General features: G+C 60.7%; 1 protein-coding gene across 4 annotated transcripts; it reads right to left on the reverse strand.

The window, feature by feature from the left end:
* Nucleotides 1-874: 874 nt before the first annotated feature.
* Nucleotides 875-14,003, reverse strand: TNFAIP8L1 (TNF alpha induced protein 8 like 1). Of its 4 annotated transcripts, none has more exons than XM_025457031.3 (2): nt 13,865-14,003; nt 875-3,207 (listed from the first exon to the last, which is right to left on the reverse strand). In XM_025457031.3, exon 2 carries the CDS (start codon nt 3,200-3,202, stop codon nt 2,642-2,644), a length of 561 nt encoding a protein of 186 aa, XP_025312816.1. In that variant the 5' UTR covers nt 3,203-3,207; nt 13,865-14,003; the 3' UTR covers nt 875-2,641. The 4 variants fall into 4 exon arrangements, with proteins under 4 accessions (XP_025312816.1, XP_025312819.1, XP_035558816.1 ...); XM_025457034.3 differs by lacking the exon at nt 13,865-14,003 and adding an exon at nt 5,224-5,535; XM_035702923.2 differs by lacking the exon at nt 13,865-14,003 and adding an exon at nt 4,230-5,174.
* Nucleotides 14,004-19,389: the final 5,386 nt, after the last annotated feature.

Genomic DNA, 19,389 nt, shown 5'->3' on the forward strand with positions numbered 1-19,389 from the left:
GTGGGACTTGCACCCTATCCACACCTGTGGCAGCTACTGACTCGGGAGCCTGAAGAACAGTTGTCCTCACAGCGCATAACAAGTTCAGAGCCCCCTGCGACCCTGGAGATACTGGGAGGAAAGTCTGCCCGCCTTCCCTGTCCAGCACGCGTGCACATGCCACGCCATCTAGTGAGAGAAGTTGTCAAGGGCACACACGTCCACAGTGGGGCGGTGTTCATCCCACTCAGGAACGGATGCACTTTGAGGTCAGGTGAGCACAGGGACCCCAGTGAGGGCCAGGAGCCTCTGCTGCTCCTGGCTTTGGGGTTCAGTGGACTGAAGGACCCAGTGTGTCTCCACAGCACCCTGGAGGTGATTGGCTGCCCGGGGCCCCCTGCGGAAATACGGCAGCAGTGATGTCATATCCGGGGGTGCTGAGGGTCACATGGGCCCGACCCTTGACGGTCAGCCTGGAACCATTTACCACTTCTGAATCCCAGGGGCCCATCAAGGATGCAGGGCCCGTGGGTGCTGTGTCCCGGGACGTGGCAGGACATCTGGACACACAGTGGCCCATGCCCACACCAGCCATCTGTGTGCGTCTTTAGGTAGCTTTCAGGTAGACTCAAGAAGGCAGCCACCCTGGCCCCGGGGGCTTTAGTCATGATGGGGAGCTGAACCGAACCTGGTTTGGGCGTGCACAGGCCGAGCTCCAGCTCTGCAGGCCCGTGAGTCTTTCCCCCTGGCGCCCCGGGGAACAGGACTTGAACCTGTCAGCAGGGACCACAGGCGCATGACGTTACCCACAAGCTCAGTCGAGAGGCAGCAGCCCCTGGAGGGCGAGGGAAAGCTGTCAGGCGGCACCAGCAATTTAATCGCTAGTTCCACATAATGCAAATGGAAGATACGTGCTTTTATTTAAATAGTTCTGTAGCGCTTTGGTTTTTCTAAATTAAATTTCAAACGTATGAAGAGTCGAGACAGGCTGGACAGCCCAGCAGGACACAAGAACAGAGTGTTACGCACGTTGATGCATTCGGTGTGCCAAGCTGAGGACGGAGGCTTTCCAAGCCCCTGGGGCCTCTCGGGTGCTCAGAGTGCACGTTTGTTCTCGAACGTGAAGATCTGTCTCCTGACAGAAGATGGGGGGGCAGGTTCTCCTTGGGGTGGGGCAGAGGTGGGACAGCTGGCTCCTAGGCAGGAGAACTTTGGCTTCCTTGGGGAAGCAGAAACCAGAGGAAGGCCGTCCTGCCGCAGGGGCAGTAGCGCCGCGTCAGCCAGCGCAGCAGGGGCAGCAGAGGCGAAAGGGTGTGGTGGGGACTGCGGCGGCCAGAGGGGCAGCGGGCGGTGCGGGCTCAGGCGAGTGTTGGAGGCGAGCTCCACACCTGGATTGGTACGCAGTGTCCTTGCTTTTGAATAATGCCGCTGCCTCGGGCGACAGGGCTGACCAGTCCCGTCGTCTTGCCTAAAAAGGCCTGCAGGGCTCTGAAAGCTTTGCCCAACAGACCTGGGTCTGCAAAACTCGTCAGGAGATGTCATGCCCCTCCTCCCCAGTCCCACGGGTGCCCCAAATAACCTTCCCACCCCTGCCTCGGCCCACCTGCCGCAGGCCTGCTAAAACACACGCCCCTCCTGACAGACAAGAATCACAAATACACGCTCACACCCCGTGTGTCCATCTGCACCCTGAGCTTGAGAATCCCTGCATTCTCTGGGTGTCCCCAAAGCCAAAATCTGTTGAGGTTTGCTTTCTGAGGTCTCGTAAAAACAGTTGGCCGACTGAACGCAAATGAAATAATCTTAAAGTGGGCGTGCATCTCAGATGGCCTTACGCTGGAGCCCGGAGTCGGGGGCACACTGTCCCCTCCCCGTGGGAGTCAGGGCTGCAATTCCAACCCCACTGAGGCGTCCTTACCGATAGCAGCCACCCCAGCACTTTCCTAGGCTCCCTACACACCTTCCCTGCTGGAACCGAGTGCACCCGCTGCCCCCCTCGGCAGGTGCAGCAAGAGAAATGTGTTCCCTCTCAGTTCTGGAGGCCGGAGTCAGCCGTCAGGGTGTCAGCGGGGCTGGCTCCTGACGGCCGCTCCAGGCGTCCCTCTGGCTTCTAGAGGCTGCGGACAGTCCCGGGGGGTCCCTGGCTTGTAGACACAACAGCGTCCTGTTGTGTCCTGCAGCGTCCCCCCCCATCTTCACACGGCCTTATCTGCGTCCGAACGCCCCCTTCTTACAAGGACCAGGGGCCCAGCTCAACTCGGCGTGGTGTTGTCTTAACTAGGTACATCTGCAACGACCCTATTTCCAAATAAGGTCACATTCAGAGATCCTGGGGGCTAGGACCTCAAAGACTGCGGGGAGATGCAGCTCACCCCCTAACACTACCTGGCTTCTGGTTCATCGTTACCCTGTCGGAAGGAACAGGCAACATCGTTAAGGTGGTTAAGTGGCGAGCGCCAGCTTTCAGAGGCATCCAGTGGCTGGAGGGGCGGGCCGGGCTCCTCCGGAATTGGGGCGGAAGGGACCTGGGGCCTTACGCCGCTGCCGCAGATCAGCATCCTCTCCGAGGGGACGTGTCCCGGGGCCTTGGCCAGGTGGGATGGGAGAAGGGAGATCCTCGAACCGCCACCACCCCCGCCCCGCAGGAAACCCGGGCCCGGGGTCATATGCTGTCGTCGTCCAGCATCCTGGTGAGGCCCTCGCAGATGCGGCGCAGGTGCGAGCGGTAGGGCTCGGCGGGCCCGTAGAGCGCGGCCAGGAAGTCGCAGTCGGCCAAGTGGCCGAACACGTGGTTGATGCGGCCGTGGGACTTGGCGGTCAGGTGCGCGCCCACGGCCTGGTGCAGCAGGTCGCGGCACTCGTGCAGCGCGGCGGCCAGCACGCGCCGGTCGAAGGTGAAGTCCACCTGGTGGAAGCTGACGGCGGTCATGGCCAGGCGGCGCGCCCTGTGGCGGAAGCGCTGCAGCAGCGCCAGCTCCTCGCCGCCCAGCTGCCCGCCGCGGAGCAGGACACCCAGCTTCACGGCCACTTTGACCAGGTTCTTGAGCACCTTCTGGGCCTCCTTGCGGCTGCGGGTGAACTCCTTGGTGGCGCGGTACAGCTCGTCCAGCACCTCGCTGCTCGTGTCGTCGATGAACACGGCCACGGTGGCCTTGGATGCCATCTTGCTCAGGAGCTTCTTCTGGGCCTGCAGGACCAGGCTCTTGGTGCTGAAGGCGTCCATCGGCCCTGCCGGGAGGAAAGGCGCACGGGCGTCAGTCCCCACGGTCCCAGAGGCCTGCGGGGAAGCACCTGCCGGGCTCCAGGGCCGGGTGCGGGGCCCGGGCGGGGCAGGGACACGTGACTAATGCCTAATGGTGAACGGTGCAACCTGGGCAGCACGTTCTGAAGCCGACTACTTGCGGGCCCTGGCCCCAGCCCCCCAGACCCGCCACATCGTCGCTGTGGGCTGAGGAGGGGCTCAGGGTGAGTTCTCACGGGCAGGTTCCATGCCCCCCAAGTCCAGCTTGTCATTCCCCAGCCGCCATCCTGCAGTTCAGTAGGACGGGGTCCCAGCCCCGGGGCTGTTAGTGCGGACGAGCCCCGTTACTTCCGATCCCCCGGCCTTACTCTCCCCTGGAGTTCACAGCGGACGTGGAACGGGTCAGGTGGGCAGCCGCCTGGGCCAGGGGGCCACGCGTGAGGTTTCTAGAAACACTGCTCCAGCGACGCCTCCCGATAGGGTGACACTGACCAGGGACAGCTCCCGCCCAGGAAGGGCTGGCACAGCAGGCCAGCTCTCGGGCGCCGTGACCGGGCCTCCGGCTGCGGGCTGTGTTCTCACCCGTCTCCACTGGCCCGCCTGCAGAGGGCCCGGGCTCTGAAGCCGCCCCTCCGGCCTCCTTCCTGCGGTGCCCGACTGCCTCCTCGCCCGGGCATCTGGGCGCCCGCTGGCAGCTCCCGTAGTTCCCAGGACTCGGCCCCATGCCTCATTCGGGGGCCTGCAGCCTCCCTGGCAAACTCCTATTCATCCCCCAAAGCCCCGGCCCCTTAGCCCTGCCTCTTCTCGAAGTTCCATTTCCCCAGCTCGGCTTGGCTGCGACCTCCTCTAGGAGGCCATCCATGAACAACCCGACGGCGACGGGGCAGCTCCCTGGCCACGCGGCACCCAGGCACCCCCATCGCTGCCCTGCCCCCTCCAGCAGGCCCCTCTCCCCACCTGGCCTGCAGCAGCCCGGCCCACAGGGGAGGCGAGGGGCCTGCTTCCTCACCTACCGTGTCCTGGAGACGTCAGGAAAGTGAACGAGGCGAGCCTGAGGCCCACCCCCCGCCCTCACCCACGGCCCCAGGCCGGTCAGCCCAGGAAGGCCACGTGGGTGCCCACCCAGCCCCCAGAGCCCCTACAAAGCCCGTCTTTGTGAGCGCTCCCGCCCCGAGACCAGGCCCACCCCCGGGGCTGCCCCGTGGCCTGGCCTCAGAGGTCGGGGTGGGCACGGGGATAACGGGGCCGCCCTCCGTACCTCCCACGCGGGCCCCCGGAGCGCGGGGGCCTGGGCCAGAGCAGGGTGCCGCTGACTCAGCACCACGCGGCAGGCCTGGGCCGGCAGCGGGTGCCCGATTCGTCATTTCCGCCAGGTAGCAGGCTGGCTGCCAGTTTGCTGAAGAAGTTACCGAGGCTCAGAGAGGCTGAGACACGTCCCCAAGGCCACACGGCGGTGGCAGCGGCCTGCCTCTGCGCGCCTGTCTGCCCTTCCCCACGTGACGCCTGCAAATCGGCTCGAGTTTTTGAGGGCCGGGAGCTGGTTCAGTGCCAGGTCCCCAGTACTTAGGGCGTGCTCCCAGATCTGGCCGCTTGGTCAAGCACCACGACTACGCCGTGCCTCAGTTTCTTCATCTGCAAAGTGGGGGAAAGTCCAAACTAACTCTGTCCTAGGGCTGGAGCTTGCGGCCAACCCCAATGCCCCCCAGGCTGTGAGCTCTCCCTGGGCGAGGGGCTGGGTGGCCTGCCTGGATTTAACTTTCAGGCTGGCCACTTGGCACAAGGAGTACCTATGCCTCCCAGATGCCTTCCCACCACTCTCTCTAGAAAGTTCTATTCTGTTCCCTGCCCCAGCACCTCCCTATTACTCATCCTGTTAACTGCTCATCCAAGTGCCAGCGTCATGGTCACCTCCTCCCGGAGGCCGTCCTGGGTGTCCCAGGCTGGGCCAGCTGCCCCTTGGCACCCATGGCACCCTGGCCATGCTCCATCTTGGCCTTGCACACCTTGATCTCGCTGTTCGCCCCCTCGCCTGACGGGGAGGCCGGGGCTGGGTCTCCCTTGTTCACACGGCGCCTCCGGTGGTCAGCCCAGGGCCCGGTACACAGCAGGCGCTCCGTAAGTGCTCACTGAATGTGTGAGGGAAAGGATGTCCACAAACCTCACACACGGGAAGGAACCCCCCAGGGCCCTGGGCTCAGCCTCCCCCACTTACAGATGGACAAACAGGCTCAGAGAGGAAGCGGACCCCCCTGAGCCCGGGGCCTGCTGCCTGCCTTGGCCTCTGGGTGACCCCGGGCGGCTCCGTCCCTCTCTGGGCCTTGGCCTCCCAATCTGCAAGTCCTGGTTGAGTGTGTTGGTTCCGGAGGGGGGCCAGGCCCCCAGCAGGCCCCCCCTCCTGCGCCCAGAAGGCCAGGGGTTGGGGGGGGTGGGCGGAGGCAGCTGCAGCCTCCCCCCGGGCCTCCGTACTCCTAACCCCTCCGGCGGGCCCCAGACCTGCTAACACCTGGGCCAGCCCAGCTGCATGACCCCCCCCCCCCCGCCCGACCCATTGTTCGGCCAGAAACCCCCCACCCAGGCAGGCAGACAAGGAGATGACTCCCATCCCGGGGGAGCAGGCCGCAGACGAAAATAAACCCCGGCCTTCCTTCCTTCCTGCTCACTCGCCCAGGTCAGGGCCGGCAAGCCGGGAGGTGGCCAGGCTGCGCCACGTCAGCCAGCCCTTCTGGGGCACGGCCGTCCAGGAGCCGCCGAGGGGCTCGGGTCCCCGTCCACCCAGTGCCGGAGCGTCCCACTGTCGTCAAAGCTAAAGGAGCCCGGCAGAGGGTCCAGGGCTGGGCTAGAACACTCATCCAGTCACTAGTGAGCATTTATGGAGCACCAACTGTCCCAGGCCCTGGGGACGCTGCAATGACCCAAAGAGATCCTGTCCCTGCCTTCTGGGGGGCTCCAGCCTTCTAGACCCAAGCCACCTGGTTATTATGCAATGATTTGGGTCCCAATTCATTCAATTGAATGAAATGGCATCGCAGACACCACCGTCTGCCTGCACCCATCAATTAAACACAAAATAAGAGGCGCCTGGCTGGCTCAGTGGGTAGACGTGTGACCCTTAATATTGGGATTGTGAGTTTAAGCCCCATGTCAGGTGTGAAGATTACTTACACCCAATGCACTTACACCCAATAAGATCTTCAGGGGCATCTGCGTGGTTCAGTCGGTTGGGTGTCTGCCTTTGGCTCAGGTCATGATCCCAGGGTCCTGGGATCGAGCCCCTCGTTGGGCTCCCTGCTCAGCGGGGAGTCTGCTTCTCCCTCTCCATCTGCAGCTCCCCCCTACTCGTTCTCTCTCTCTCTCTCAAATAAAATCTTTTAAAAATATTTAAAAACAAATAAATGTATAAAGGTGGTAGTGTGAGGCAGGTTGACCAGGGAAGGGGTCTGGAACATCCCACGCTTTGCATCTTGATCTAGGTCTACACACATGTAAAAAGCCATCAAGCTAACTGGCCGTACAATTCTGTGATTACGCTAAAATCCAGCAAATTGTACACTTTTTTTTTAATTGTACACTTTCATAGGGTGAATTTTATGGAATGTGAATTATATCTCGATAAAAAATTTTGAATCTTTCTCCAAAGGAGGCATAAATGGCCAACAAGCAGCTGGAAAGATGCTCAACATCACTGGCCGCTAGGGCAATGCCAGTCAACACCATAAAGGCCTTGCCTCATGCCAGGACGGGTGGCTGCTGGCCCAGCAACGGGCGTCACGAGCGCCCACCAGGCCGGGTGGAAACCGCGGCCCCAGCCCCACTGTGGGCAACGGGAAGTGGGGCAGCTGCTGTGAAAGCCAGTTTTTGGCAGCTCCTCCAACACACAGACTCACCACGTGACCCAGCGATTCCGCTCCCAGGTAGCCACCCAAAAGAGATGAGAACGCAGATCCACACAAAAACTTGTACACGCGCGTGCACGGCAGCATGGTTCATACGGCCAGACTGGAATCAACCCAGTGTCCATCAACGGTGAAGGGACAAATATAACGCCTCTGCTCCACGCACGGGCACGTCCCTCGGCCGTCAACAGGGGCGAGGCGCCACACGCCACCCTGGGGACGGACCCCGAGCCCACGACACTCAGGGAGGGACCAAACACAGGAGGCCCCACGGGTGTCAGTCCGTGCGTGTGACACGTCCAGGACGGGCTCCTCCATGGACGGGAAAGAGGCTTGTGGGGGCTGGGGGCTGGGGGCTGGGGGAGGGGATGTGACACCTGATGGGGTGGGGTTGCTTTTTAGGGAGAGGGAACGTTCTGGAAGTTGAATACTTTAAAGCGGTGAATTCTATGGTATGTGGGTCATATGTCATCAAGCTGAACACTCACTATGTATACATTAAGTATAGATATTTTAGGGGCGCCTGGGTGGCTCAGCAGTTGAGCATCTGCCTTCGGCCCAGGGCGTGACCCCAGGGTCCCGGGATCGAGTCCCACATCAGGTTCCCCGCAGGGGGCCTGCTTCTCCCTTTGCCTGTGCCTCTGCCTTTCCCTCTGTATCCCTCATGAATAAATACATAAAATATTTTAATAAAAAATATATTTTTATACCCCCATGCCCTTTATGTTTTATGCCTCATTTTTTTATGCCTTGCATTTACAATGCTCAACAAATTTAACATTTGAAAAATCAGGATTTGGCCCAAACTGTAGGACAAACAGAAATAAAAGGATCACGCAGGGTGGGATTCGCGAATCACTGCTACCTGGCCCGGCACATAGTGGGTGCCTGATAACGGATGGTTGGCCAGAAAGAACTTCCCACCTTAGCAGCTCGCGCCCACCGCACGAGGATAGAGTGCATCTCGCAGAGGTCGCACGTGCGGCACCGCCGCAGTGAGCAAGCAGCTGCAATTCCTATCACAAAGGGCCACCTTTGCCTCAACTTAACCAGGACTTGCATTTCTGGAACAGTCACTGAATATTCAAACCGTGCAAAACCCTGCTCAACAGTTTGTTTCCGGTGGCACATCAGGAAGTGGTGGGGTCAGGGGCTACCCCAGGCTCATGGCTGGATGCCTAGTGTCCCCACTCCCTGCCCCCGACGCCGGGACATCCTGTTGTCACCGCGAGCAGAGAGAGAGCCCTCCAGATTTCCAGAGCAGCCCCCTAAGAGGCGTCTTCCTTGCTGGCAGGAGGAGACACCAGAAACCAGTGAACACAAAAAACAGGACAGTTTCAGGGAGAGATGAGGGCCAAGGGTGGGGGGGTGACAGCCAGGGACAGCAGGGGACCTTGGCTGGGACAGTCAGGAAGGCCTCACTGAGGTGGAGCTGCCGGAGCTGGGACAGGAAGGACGAGGCCTGGGGGAAAGGTGAGTGAGGCAGAGGAAACAGCTGGTGCAAAGGCCCTGGGGCAGGACTGCGCCTGGTGTGTTAGGGGAGCAGCGAGAGAGTGAAGGCCACTGTCCCTGTCCTCCTGCAGCCCTGACATCTCCCCACAGGGGCCCCAGGCAGGCCCCACGCCCTTGGGGACAGCTCTCCCATCTGAGAATTGGGTGCCCAGGTACAGAGTCCTTGGCCCTGCTAGCTTGTGCCCTGACCCTCCCCAGGACTGTGGAGCCCAGTGCACACCTCCCCTGCCAACCCCACTTCACCTTTTGGGACCAGGAACTTTGTCCTTGTCCCCATTTGGCCCCTCCAGCTCCCAAACACCCTGGCAGCTGCCCTCTGCGCTGTCCCGGCATCCTCCACCCGTGGGGGCAAAGCCGGGAGGCAGGGCCATCCCCGGGCCTCCCCCGAGAGGTGAGGGGCACGCAGCAGGAAAGGTCCACCCCGCCCTGTGGACCCTGTTCTTTCCAGTCCCTTCGGCCCCCAAACCCAGCAGCCGGTCCAAGCTCTCCGGGGTGACGGTGGCGACCCGTCCTCCAGGCCGGCGGTGGCTCAGTGGGCTCCCGCACTCAGGGTGCTCTGCGGGGGTCGGGAGCAGGGGGCTCGCTCCGAGGGGCTCCCCGACACCCCACATCACTCACTCCCGGTCCCCTCCCGCTCACCCTGTTTGTGACAGTCCCCTGTGTGGCCCATTGGTGCAGGACGTAGGTTCCAATGCCAGGCCCGGGGTGCACAGTACCCAGCCCTGCGCCGGCGGCCGAGCCTGGCTGCGTGACTGCTGAGTGACTAACCAATTCCCGAGCGCACTCGGCGGCCCGGGCCCGGGAGGGGGAGGCCCTGGCGGTGGGGGTGGGAGACCCCCCTGCCCCCCATCCCACGGGAGCCCAGCGCCTGCAACCGCTCCCAGCCCTGGTCCTTGCACCTTCCCAGGACACCGTCCCGCGGGAGGCCCCCCAACCCACACATTCCTGGTTCTACACACCGGCTCGGGGGTGACAGCAATCGGGGGGGTGGGGGGGCAGGAAATCCTGCTCCCCGGGGTCCTCAGCCCCCAGGGCCCCGTCAGTGCCGCATCCCGCTCCCCACGAGCCCAATCGGCCTATAAACCGCCCGCTCTCCAGAGAAAAGCAAACAGACGCTGACACGCACATCCGCGTGTTTATCCTGAGCTCCAGGGGGTGTGCCACCCAATTTGCAAACATAAGAAGCCACCCAGACCCTCTGGGGCAGATGCCACCCAGGCCACCGATTCTCGCAAGGTGCCTGCGGTGAGTCTTGCCGTCTCCCCGCGACGCCGCCAGCCTGGAACAGACGGGGGGGACACCGGGCGGCTCATGGGGCCCCCAGAATATTTGCTCTCGGGCCCTTCCTAGAAAAAGTTGGCCAACGCCTGGGCCAGATGCTCAGCAGAATAAACGAGGCCCGGATGCGCAGCGGTGGCCCGGCCCCGGCGGGAAGGCCCCCAGCGCCCCGGCCAGCGCAGCCTTCCGCGTGGATGTCAGCGGAGGCTGCGGGGACAGCCAGGGGACAGCCGCCCACCCTTCCCACCAAACACGCGACGGGCGAAAACGACCTCGGGAGCACAGATCGTAGTAAAACATGGCAGGGAAAGGGGAAAGCTAGGATTTTTGACCATTCATGACCTTTTGTTTTCTTCCGAGTCTTATCAGCGTGTGATTCACGTGCCATAAAATGTGGCTTTTCAAAGTGTACAGCCCAGTGGCCTCTCAACACTCAGACTGTGCAACCCTCACCATTGTCCAGTTCTAGGCTGTTCTGTCTCCCCAGAAGCAACCCCATCCCACAGCAGCAGCCCCCTCCCCCGGCCCCCCCAGGCCCCCTCCCCGTCCATGCAGGAGCCCGTCCCGGACGTGTCCCACCCGGGGACTCCCACGCCCTGGGGCCTCTCCTGTCTGCTCCCCGCCACCCCCCCCAGCGTCCTGGGCTAGGGCTCCATCCCTGGGGCGACATGTGTGGGCTCCTCGCTCCTTTTTATGGCCAAATAATAGTCTATACCCTCATTTTAAATATAACCTAAGCTCATAGCCTGTCATCTGTAATCATGGCTGTTCATCAACCCGCCCGGAAAGTTCCTGACAAGGCAGCGGTGGCTCCGCGAGGCCGAGCAGCTGCAGCAGCCCTGGGGCGTCCTCCGAGGCAGCCCGTCCCCACCGCATGAATTCTTCATGTCCCACACAAAGGGTGTCAATAATTGATGCACCAGCTCAGCAGGGCCCGGACCGCCACTCCATCTCACCTCTCCGAACCCTGGCCACGGTGGCCCGGGGTGGCCACAGCAGCAAACGCCCCCACGGGATACCCCCTGCCAACACCGGGGCCTCCCCTGCATCCCATTTTCATTAACCACTGCTGGGACCTCGCAGTCGGTGCCCGATTTGGATGTGGCGAAAGGAAGAGAGGAACCTGCTTGTCTGAGGGGCTTGGGGGCACCAGTGGGTCTCAAACTGGGTTCTCCAGAGCCCTGGGGGGGCCGCCCCAAGGACGAGCAGGGTCTGGCCACCTGTCTCAGAGTTGGGACAGTCACCTATGGTCAGACTTCCTTCCACTGAAGCGGGGCTTGGGGGCCAAGCGTGAATGTTGGGGGAGCACAGCCCACGGAAAAGGCTCAGGCCAAGCAGAAGATGTTTAGCAGCAAGTGGAGGAGGCTTCGGGGTCCCGCGGCAGGAACGCAGCCCCTCGGTGAGCCCCAGCTGCACCCATCGCTCCCCTCTCCCCTACCTGAGTCCTCCTAGTCCCTCCCCCACACACCTGGGCCCTCCCTTCCGGGCTCCTGCTCTCACACTTCCCTATCCGTCCTCCCCGAAGAAGCCATCAGGGGGCGCCAGTGAGCACCTGCGGCAGGACCCAGGTCTTCAGCCCCCAGTTCTTCACCACTCCCCTTTCTGGGGTAAAAGCCCAAATTCTTCCCATTGCCCACAGGATCTTACACGACCTGCCCCGCACCCTCTTCCCCTCACTCCTTCGGTTCCAATCACATGGGCCTCCTCACTATTCCTCCAAAACTCCAGGTGCCGCCCCCCTCCCCGGCCTGCCTCAGGGCCTTGGCACCAGCTGTGTCTTCTGACTGGAAGACCCTTCCCTTCAGGTCTCCACATGGCTGTTTTTTTCTTGTCTTGCAGGCCTCAGCTCAAATGTCACCTCCTCAGGAGTCCCTCCCAGATGCCCCAGGCTAACTTCCACATCCATCTGTCTCTCCGTCACCTTCACGCCATTACAATTAAGCAGAATGATGTTCCTGCACGAACACCTATGTTTCCTGCCCATTGGACAGAAGTGGAAAATGAGGCCCAGAGAACGGAGTCTTAGAGGATCCCAAGGTCTTGGCCAGAGGAGCTTCCAGGAAAGCTCAGGTGGGGGATCTCAGGGAGCTGTCTCACGGTGGGAGGTGGGGGTGAGGGGTCCCCAGGGGAGGTGCACGTGCTGCTTATCTCTAGGACCCTCCCCCACCTCCCTAACACCTGGGGCTGTACCCAGACAAGCCTCAGCCATTATTCAGCATCTGCCTCTGGGCGGGGACATTTCCCCCACAACAGCTGGAGCTTTGTCCTCAGGCACCCTCTCCCGGCCCCTTGGACAGACAGGGACGCTGAAGCCTCTCAAACCCACCATATCAGATCACCAAGCAACCGAAAGGCCCCAGTTGTACCCAGGCCTCAGATGAGGGAACAGGTCCTGAGGGCATCTGACCTGCCCAAGACCACACCACAGGAGGGGACACCACAGAGCCCCCAGTCTGCACCTGTCTGACTCATCTATTTGCTTAGGGACCTCCCACCCTCATCAGAGCAGGGCTCAAGCCCCCCACTACCACCGTTGCCCCACCCCCAGGGGTCTGGGCACTCACCCACTAGCAGCATCCCAGGCCACCAGGCCTGCCAAGGGGGAGAAGCAGAGCCCAGGTGTTTGCGTGGCTGGGGCGACAACTCTTTGTTCTGGTTTCCATAGGCACAGCGTCCCTGGGCCGGCCCCTCTCCGCTCCTCCCAGCCACCCAGCCCTTGCCTGGCAGGCCGTGGCCCAGCCCATCTAGCAACTGGTTATGCTTTAAAGTTGGTGCCCACGGACCTGGCGTGGCAGTGGAGTCCCTGGGGCAGGACCATGTCTGGCGCGTTGGGGGAGGTGGAGGTTGGTAGGACTGGAGCAGAGTGAGGGAGGGGGAGAGAGGGACAGCCAGGAGGAGACAGGCAGGGCCAACATTCTTGCACTTAACTTGGAAACAGCCCTCTCCCCCACCCACCCCCTCAGGAGTTATGTCCCTTCCCATTCAGGAAAGGGACATGAGGAACACCTGGGTGGCTCAGCGGTTGAGCATCTACCTTTGGCTCAAGGCATCGATCCTAGGGTCTGGGATTGATTCCCATAACGGGCTCCTGGTGGGGAGCCTGCTTCCCCCTCTGCCTGTGTCTCTGCCTCTCTCAGTCTTTCATGAATTAAAAAAAAAAAAAAAAAAAAAGGAAAGGAAAAGGACATGAGGCTCAGAGAATCCAATGACTTGTTTTGGATAGCCCGGGAGTGGGGGAGCAGGAGCTGATCTGTCTGATTCCAGGGTCTGAACTCCCCAACCACTAGGCTGAACTGCCCTCCCTCCACCATGGCCCCCCAGGGCGTCCGAGTCCCCCAGCTGGACTCAGATATGCTGGGGAAGCAAGCCCAGAGGCCTGTTTGCAGCTGGGGCTGTCCCTCCTCCTGGAGAGCCCCCAGGACAGAGGACGTCCTGATGCGTGCAGATCTGGGTCAGGTCACCTGCCAATTACCTCGGCAGCTACAGTCCCAATTCACAGACGACAACACTGAGGCCAAGGCTTCAGGCCACCGGGGAGCTCCCAGGTGGCCAGTCTGGGTGGGCCTGGCGGTGGCGCTTCCTGCAGCCTGGACCAGCCAGAAGCCACACACATCCCCGTGACCACACCTCTGGCCAGGCTGCCCACCACCTGGAATGCCCTCCTGACTCTGGCAGAAGGCCCCAGCACCTGGCACCCTGCACGGTGAAAGGGGCAGAGTCCATGAGTCCCCGTGGGGGTGGGGGCACGCTGGTCCCAGAACACAGCCGCACGCTCGGGAGGGCAGTTCAGACCCAATCTGCCGTCCCCTAAGCCAAGAGCAAGAGAGTGCCGGGGACACGGAGGGAAACACGCAGGATTACGGACGGGCAGGGGCGCGGGGGCACGGGGCAGGCAGGCAGGGCGTCCAGGTGGCCCCCGAGGCGCGCCCAGGTGGACGGCGCCCCGGCATCGCCCCCTCACCTGCTCTCCGCGGCCTGTCCGTCGGTCCAACCGTCGAGGCTCCGTCCAGCCGCCTCCGAGGGGCCGTTGCGGCGGCCGCGGGACTCGCGCGGGAGGACTGAGCAGGGACCGGACGGGGCGGGGCGGGGCGGGAAGCTCGGCCACGCCCCCTCGTCGCCCCGCCCCGGCGCGGCCCCGCCCCCTCCGCCCCGCCCCCGCGGAAAGGTTGCAGAGGGGCCGGCGGAGGGGGGCGGGCCGCGGGCGTGGAATCAGCCAATGGCAGGGCGGGCGGCGTACGAAGAGGCCAATGGGAGCACGCCATCGGGAGGGGGCGGGGCCTGGGGCGGGGCCAAAGGCTCGGGGGATTCCTCCGGAATGGTGAACCCGGCCGGATGCGCTGTTGAGCGGGGCAGAGGGGGGCGTGAGCGAAAGAAAGGAGAGGAAGGAGATCCAGAATCAAAAACAGAGACCCGGTGTGGAGGGGGCAGGGAGAAAGAGGCTAGAGAGCCCAAAGGAAAAACAGACCAACTCTGGCTCTGGGCAAGCCCCTTTGCTCCCTCCGGGACTCAGTTTACCCACCTGCGTAAGCTGAAGCGTGTTTCTTAAAGTACAGCCCGGAGGAACCCTTTGTATCAGAATCACCTGAGAGCCCTTTAGAAAATCCTGTAGCCCCAGATGGGCTGAATCTGACCCAAGGTTGAAGACAAATCTTCCTGGGCTCAGGTAAATTCTCAGGTGAGATTTGAGACAGTCGCTGGGTGGACGGATCCTGGAAGCCCCACCAGAGGACTCCCAGATCCAGACTCGATTTCCGTGGGAATGAGCCAGCAGAACACGCAGGAGCCAGAGAGTGAGGTGGCTGGGCCAGCTGGGGCCCCCCCAGGAGGATGCAGCTGTGAGTCCTGGGAACTGGGCCCAGGAGCGGCTCCCAGCTCCCCTGCTGCTCGGTTTCCTCCTTGCAGCCCGGCTCTGGGTCCCAGTTCCAGCCAGGGCCAGGGGAGGCCAGAGCAGGCCAGACAACAAGTGTTTGTGGAGTTCCTGCTGTGTGCACACGGGGCACACACAAGCCTGCCACGGGGTTTTGCTCGTGAGGCAAAAATAAATGAAACGTGTCTTTATCCCATTTTGGAGAGGGAAACTGAGGCCCAGGGAGGGCCAGTGACATGCCCAAGGGCACACAGACACACGGGGCAGGGCCAGGATTCAAGCCCAGGTGTGCTGGTCCCACCTCCTCTTGCCCTCAGCCAGGTCCTGCCCTCTTCCGGGTCCAGGGCTGTGTATCCTCTGCGCTATTGGCATCCAGATCCTGCTGTGGGGCCTTCCTGGGCCCTGCAGGGTGCTGAGCAGCCTCCCTGGCCCCCACCCATAGGACGCCAGCAGCACCACCACCTCCCTGCAGGTCCCAACAATTAAAAATGTCTCTAATTCAGGGCACTTGGGGGGCTCAGTGGTTGAGCCTGTGGTGTTGGCTCTGGTCATGATCCCGGGGTCCTGGGATCGAGTCCCGGATCAGGCTCCTCGCTGGGAGCCTGCTTCTCCCTCTGCCTGTGTCTCTGCCTCTCTCTCTGTGTCTCTCATGAATAAATAAAATCTTAAAAAAAAAAAAAAGGCAATGTACTCTTCCCTCCCTCACATATACCTGTGTGGTCACTTAAAAAAAAAAAGTCTCGGGATCCCTGGGTGGCACAGCGGTTTGGCGCCTGCCTTTGGCCCAGGGCGCGATCCTGGGGACCCGGGATCGAGTCCCACATCGGGCTCCCGGTGCATGGAGCCTGCTTCTCCCTCTGCCTGTGTCTCTGCCTCTCTCTCTCTCTCTCTCTGTGACTATCATAAATAAATTTTAAAAAAAATTAAAAAAAAAAGTCTCTAATCATTGCCAAGTGTCCCCTAGGGGGCAGAATCACCCCGTTGAGACCCGCTGTTAGCGATCCGTCGCTTCTTGCCTCTGCGCCAGACGGTGAAGACCCCTTCTTTGGGTCCGGGTGGTAGCTAATGAGACCACAGAAGCAGAGCAAACTGTTTTTAGCATCTCATCAAACCACAGCAAATTGCTTCTATGAGTCCAGGGTGGGTGTGGGTGGAGTGTGACCAAGGTGGGTTCAAACCCAGCTTTTTCATGATCTCCCCGCGTGTGTTCGCCTCTCTAAGCATCAGTTGTCTGCATTTGTGGCATGGGGTTAGGAAGGCCTACGGGTCCACAAATGAGGACAAATAAAGCGCCCACAGGGATGCCAAGAAACCAGATCGCTTGTACATCGTCGGTGGGATTGTAAAAAAGTGCAGCCACTGTGGAAAAGTTCAGTGGATCCTAAAAAAGCGAAATGACCCTGTGACCCAGCAATTCCCCTCCTAGGTATCTACCTGAAGAAGCTGAAAGCAGGCACTGGAACAGATATTTGCACAGTGTCCAAGGCAGCACTACTCTCAGCAGCCAAAAGGTGGGGAACAACCCAAATGTCCATCAACAGACGAACAGATACACAAAAGTGGCATATTATTACACTGGAATATTATCAGCCATAGAAGGAAGTTCTGGTTCATCCGCGTGGATGAACTCTGAAAACATAAGTTTAAGATGCCAGTCGTAAGAGGACAAGTGCTGTTTGATTCCACTTTCTTGAGGGATCTAGAACAGGGGAATCCATAGAGGCAGAAAGTAGAATAGAGGTGACCAGGGGGGCAGCCCGGGTGGCTCAGCGGTTTAGCACCGCCTTCAGTCCAGGGCATGATCCTGGAGTCCTGGGTTCGAGTCCCGCATGGAGCTCCCTGCAGGGAGCCTGCTGCTCCCTCTGCCTGTGTCTCTGCCTCTCTTTTTCTCTGTGTCTCTCATGAATAAATACATAAAATCTTAAAAAAAAAAAAAAAAGAGGTGACCAGGGGCCCCGGGGAGAGGATGGTTAGTGTTTAATGCAGAGTTGTGTTGGGGATGATGGAGAATTTCTGGAGATGGATGATGAGGATGGTTGCAACAGTGTTAGTGTGCTTAATGACCCTGAATTGTACACCAAGAAATGGTTATAACGGTAAACTTTGTTATATATTTACCACAATTTTAGGAAATGAATAATGTAATATACCAAAACCGCTGAATTGTAGGTGCAAATGTAGTGTATGTGTAGTGTATGAATTACATGTTTTTTTTATAAAGCTGGGTTTATTTTATTTTTAATTTTTTTTAAGGTAGGCTTCATGCCCAGCACGGAGCCCAGTGAGGGCAAACCCACAACCCTGAGATCAAGACCTGAGCTGAGACCAAGAGTCAGAGGCTTAACTAGCTGAGCCACCGAAGCGTCCCTTTAAATTTTTTTTTAAATTTTATTTTGGGGCAGCCCGGGTGGCCCAGCGGTTTAGCGCAGCCTTCAGCTCGGGGTGTGACCCTGGAGACCCGGGATCAAGTCCCACGTCTGGCTCCCTGCATGGAGCCTGTGTCTCTCTATGTCTGTCATGAATAAATAAATAAAATCTTTAAAAAAAGATTTTATTTTAAATTTTTTAAATTTTTATTTATTTATGATAGTCACAGAGAGAGAGAGAAAGAGGCAGAGACACAGGCAGAGGGAGAAGCAGGCTCCATGCACCGGGAGCCCGATGTGGGACTCAATCCTGGGTCTCCAGGATCGCGCCCTGGTCCAAAGGCAGGCGCCAAGCCACTGCGCCACCCAGGGATCCCCAGATTTTATTTTAAATTAACCTCTAGGGACGCCGGGTGGTTCAGTGGTTGAGCATCTGCCTTGGGTTCAGGTTGTGATCCTGGGGTCTCCAGATCGAGTCCTGCATCGAGCTCCCTGCATGGAGCCTGCTTCTCCCTCTGCCTGAGTCTCTGCCTCCCGCTCTATCATGAATAAATAAATAAAATCTTTAAAAAAGTAACCTCCACACCCAACGTGGGACTCAAACTCACAACCCTGAGATCAAGAGTTGCACCCTCTCCCCACTGAACCCGCGGGTGCGGGGTCGCGGCTGCGCGGGTTCCGGCCGCTGCCGGCAGGGGGCGTGCTCTGCGCGTGCTCCGCGGCCGCGGTTCCTCCGCTTTCCCGGGGATGGGTGGCGGGGGCTCGTGACCTCTGACATCTCATGCAGGAGCAGGGTGCTAGGTCCAAGTCACCTACCGGCATCGAGCGTCACCTGCAGCCCGAGACCAAGCCCCGCACCCCTCTGGGCTGTGCGACCCAGAACAAACGACCCACTTGTCTGGGCGCCTGCCTGGCGTCTGCGCGATGGGCCCAGGTGGCGGGGCGTGGGGTGAGTGGGGGCAGCGAGCCTCCTCCAGGAAGCCCTCCAGGCCCGCCCCGCCGCGGCTTTCCCACCACCTCTGGGCACCTCGGGAGACCGGACGCGGGGGCCAGAAGCCCCCCCACACCGTCAGCCCCGGGTAAAGCTCCCACGGGCCGCGGTCCACCTGCGCCCCCCGCCCGCCTGCCGCGCTCTAGCCCCGCACAGGCCCCCCACGGGGGTGGCAGGCCCGGGAGCCACGCGGGGAGGGGGCGGACCCGGCCCGGGCCCCCAGTGAGGGAGCAGGAAGGTGGGGCGGGAGGAGCGACAGCAGCTTGGGTTCTCGGCCCGCGCCTCCCCCGCCCCAGCAGCGCAGCGGAGGATGCACGAGCGTCGCGCGCGCAGACGCCGGCCGCCCGCGTGTGGGAGGCGCGCGGGGACGGGGACCCACCGCAGGTGCGCTCAGGTGCGTGCAGGTGCGCGCAGGTGCGCACAGGTGCGGGCGGGTCCCGAGGGCGTGGCCTGAGCCGCAGCTCCTTCTGCGGCTCCTGGAGCCTCCGCGCATCATCTGGAAGATGGGGGCAGTCGCAGCAACAGATTCAGAGGTTTGCAAAACTCAGCAGAGCCCTGGCACCTGTGCCTCCACGGACCGCCTCCACAGCGACAGGGCTGTGTGGGGAGCACAAGCCCAGGCTGGTCCCTTGACCCCACTGGAAATCCAGGGAGACTTCCAGGGGGAGGTGACAACTGACCTGAGACTTTTTAAAAAGATTTTATTTATTCATGAGAGAGAGAGAGAGAGAGGCAGAGACACAGGCCAAGGGAGAAGCAGGCTCCCTGCAGGGACCCCCAATGTGGGACTCGATCCCAGGACAGGGGAGCACACCCTGAGCTGAAGGCTGACGCTCAACCACTGAGCCACCCAGGCATCCCAGAAGGGCCCTTTTTATTCCTGGCTTATTCTTGGCAGACCATGGGTCCTCTCTGAGCCTCTGTTCCCACATCTGTAAATCAGACCCATGATACCTATCTTTTGGGGCGGGTGCAAAAATTGGCAGAGAGGATGCAGGAAAATCCTTAACCCGCTGTGAGTGCCCACCCTGAGGACCAGCTATTATTATTTGGGGGAAGGGTCTTCCTCTGGCCCACCGCTCCCAGGCTGTGAGAAGGAGCATAAGGACATTGTGGAAAGGACGGACGTGTGGATGGAGGGAAGGTGCTCCAGAAAGGGAAGCCGCCGAACAAGTGTGCAGAGGTTGGGAATTTCCGGACGCCGACAGGAAACTGTGTGTCCTGATCAGACCACAGGGACCCTCAGGACAGCAAAGGCTGGG

This window comes from Canis lupus, chromosome 20 (assembly GCF_003254725.2).
Source record: "Canis lupus dingo isolate Sandy chromosome 20, ASM325472v2, whole genome shotgun sequence".
Taxonomy (NCBI): domain Eukaryota; kingdom Metazoa; phylum Chordata; class Mammalia; order Carnivora; family Canidae; genus Canis; species Canis lupus.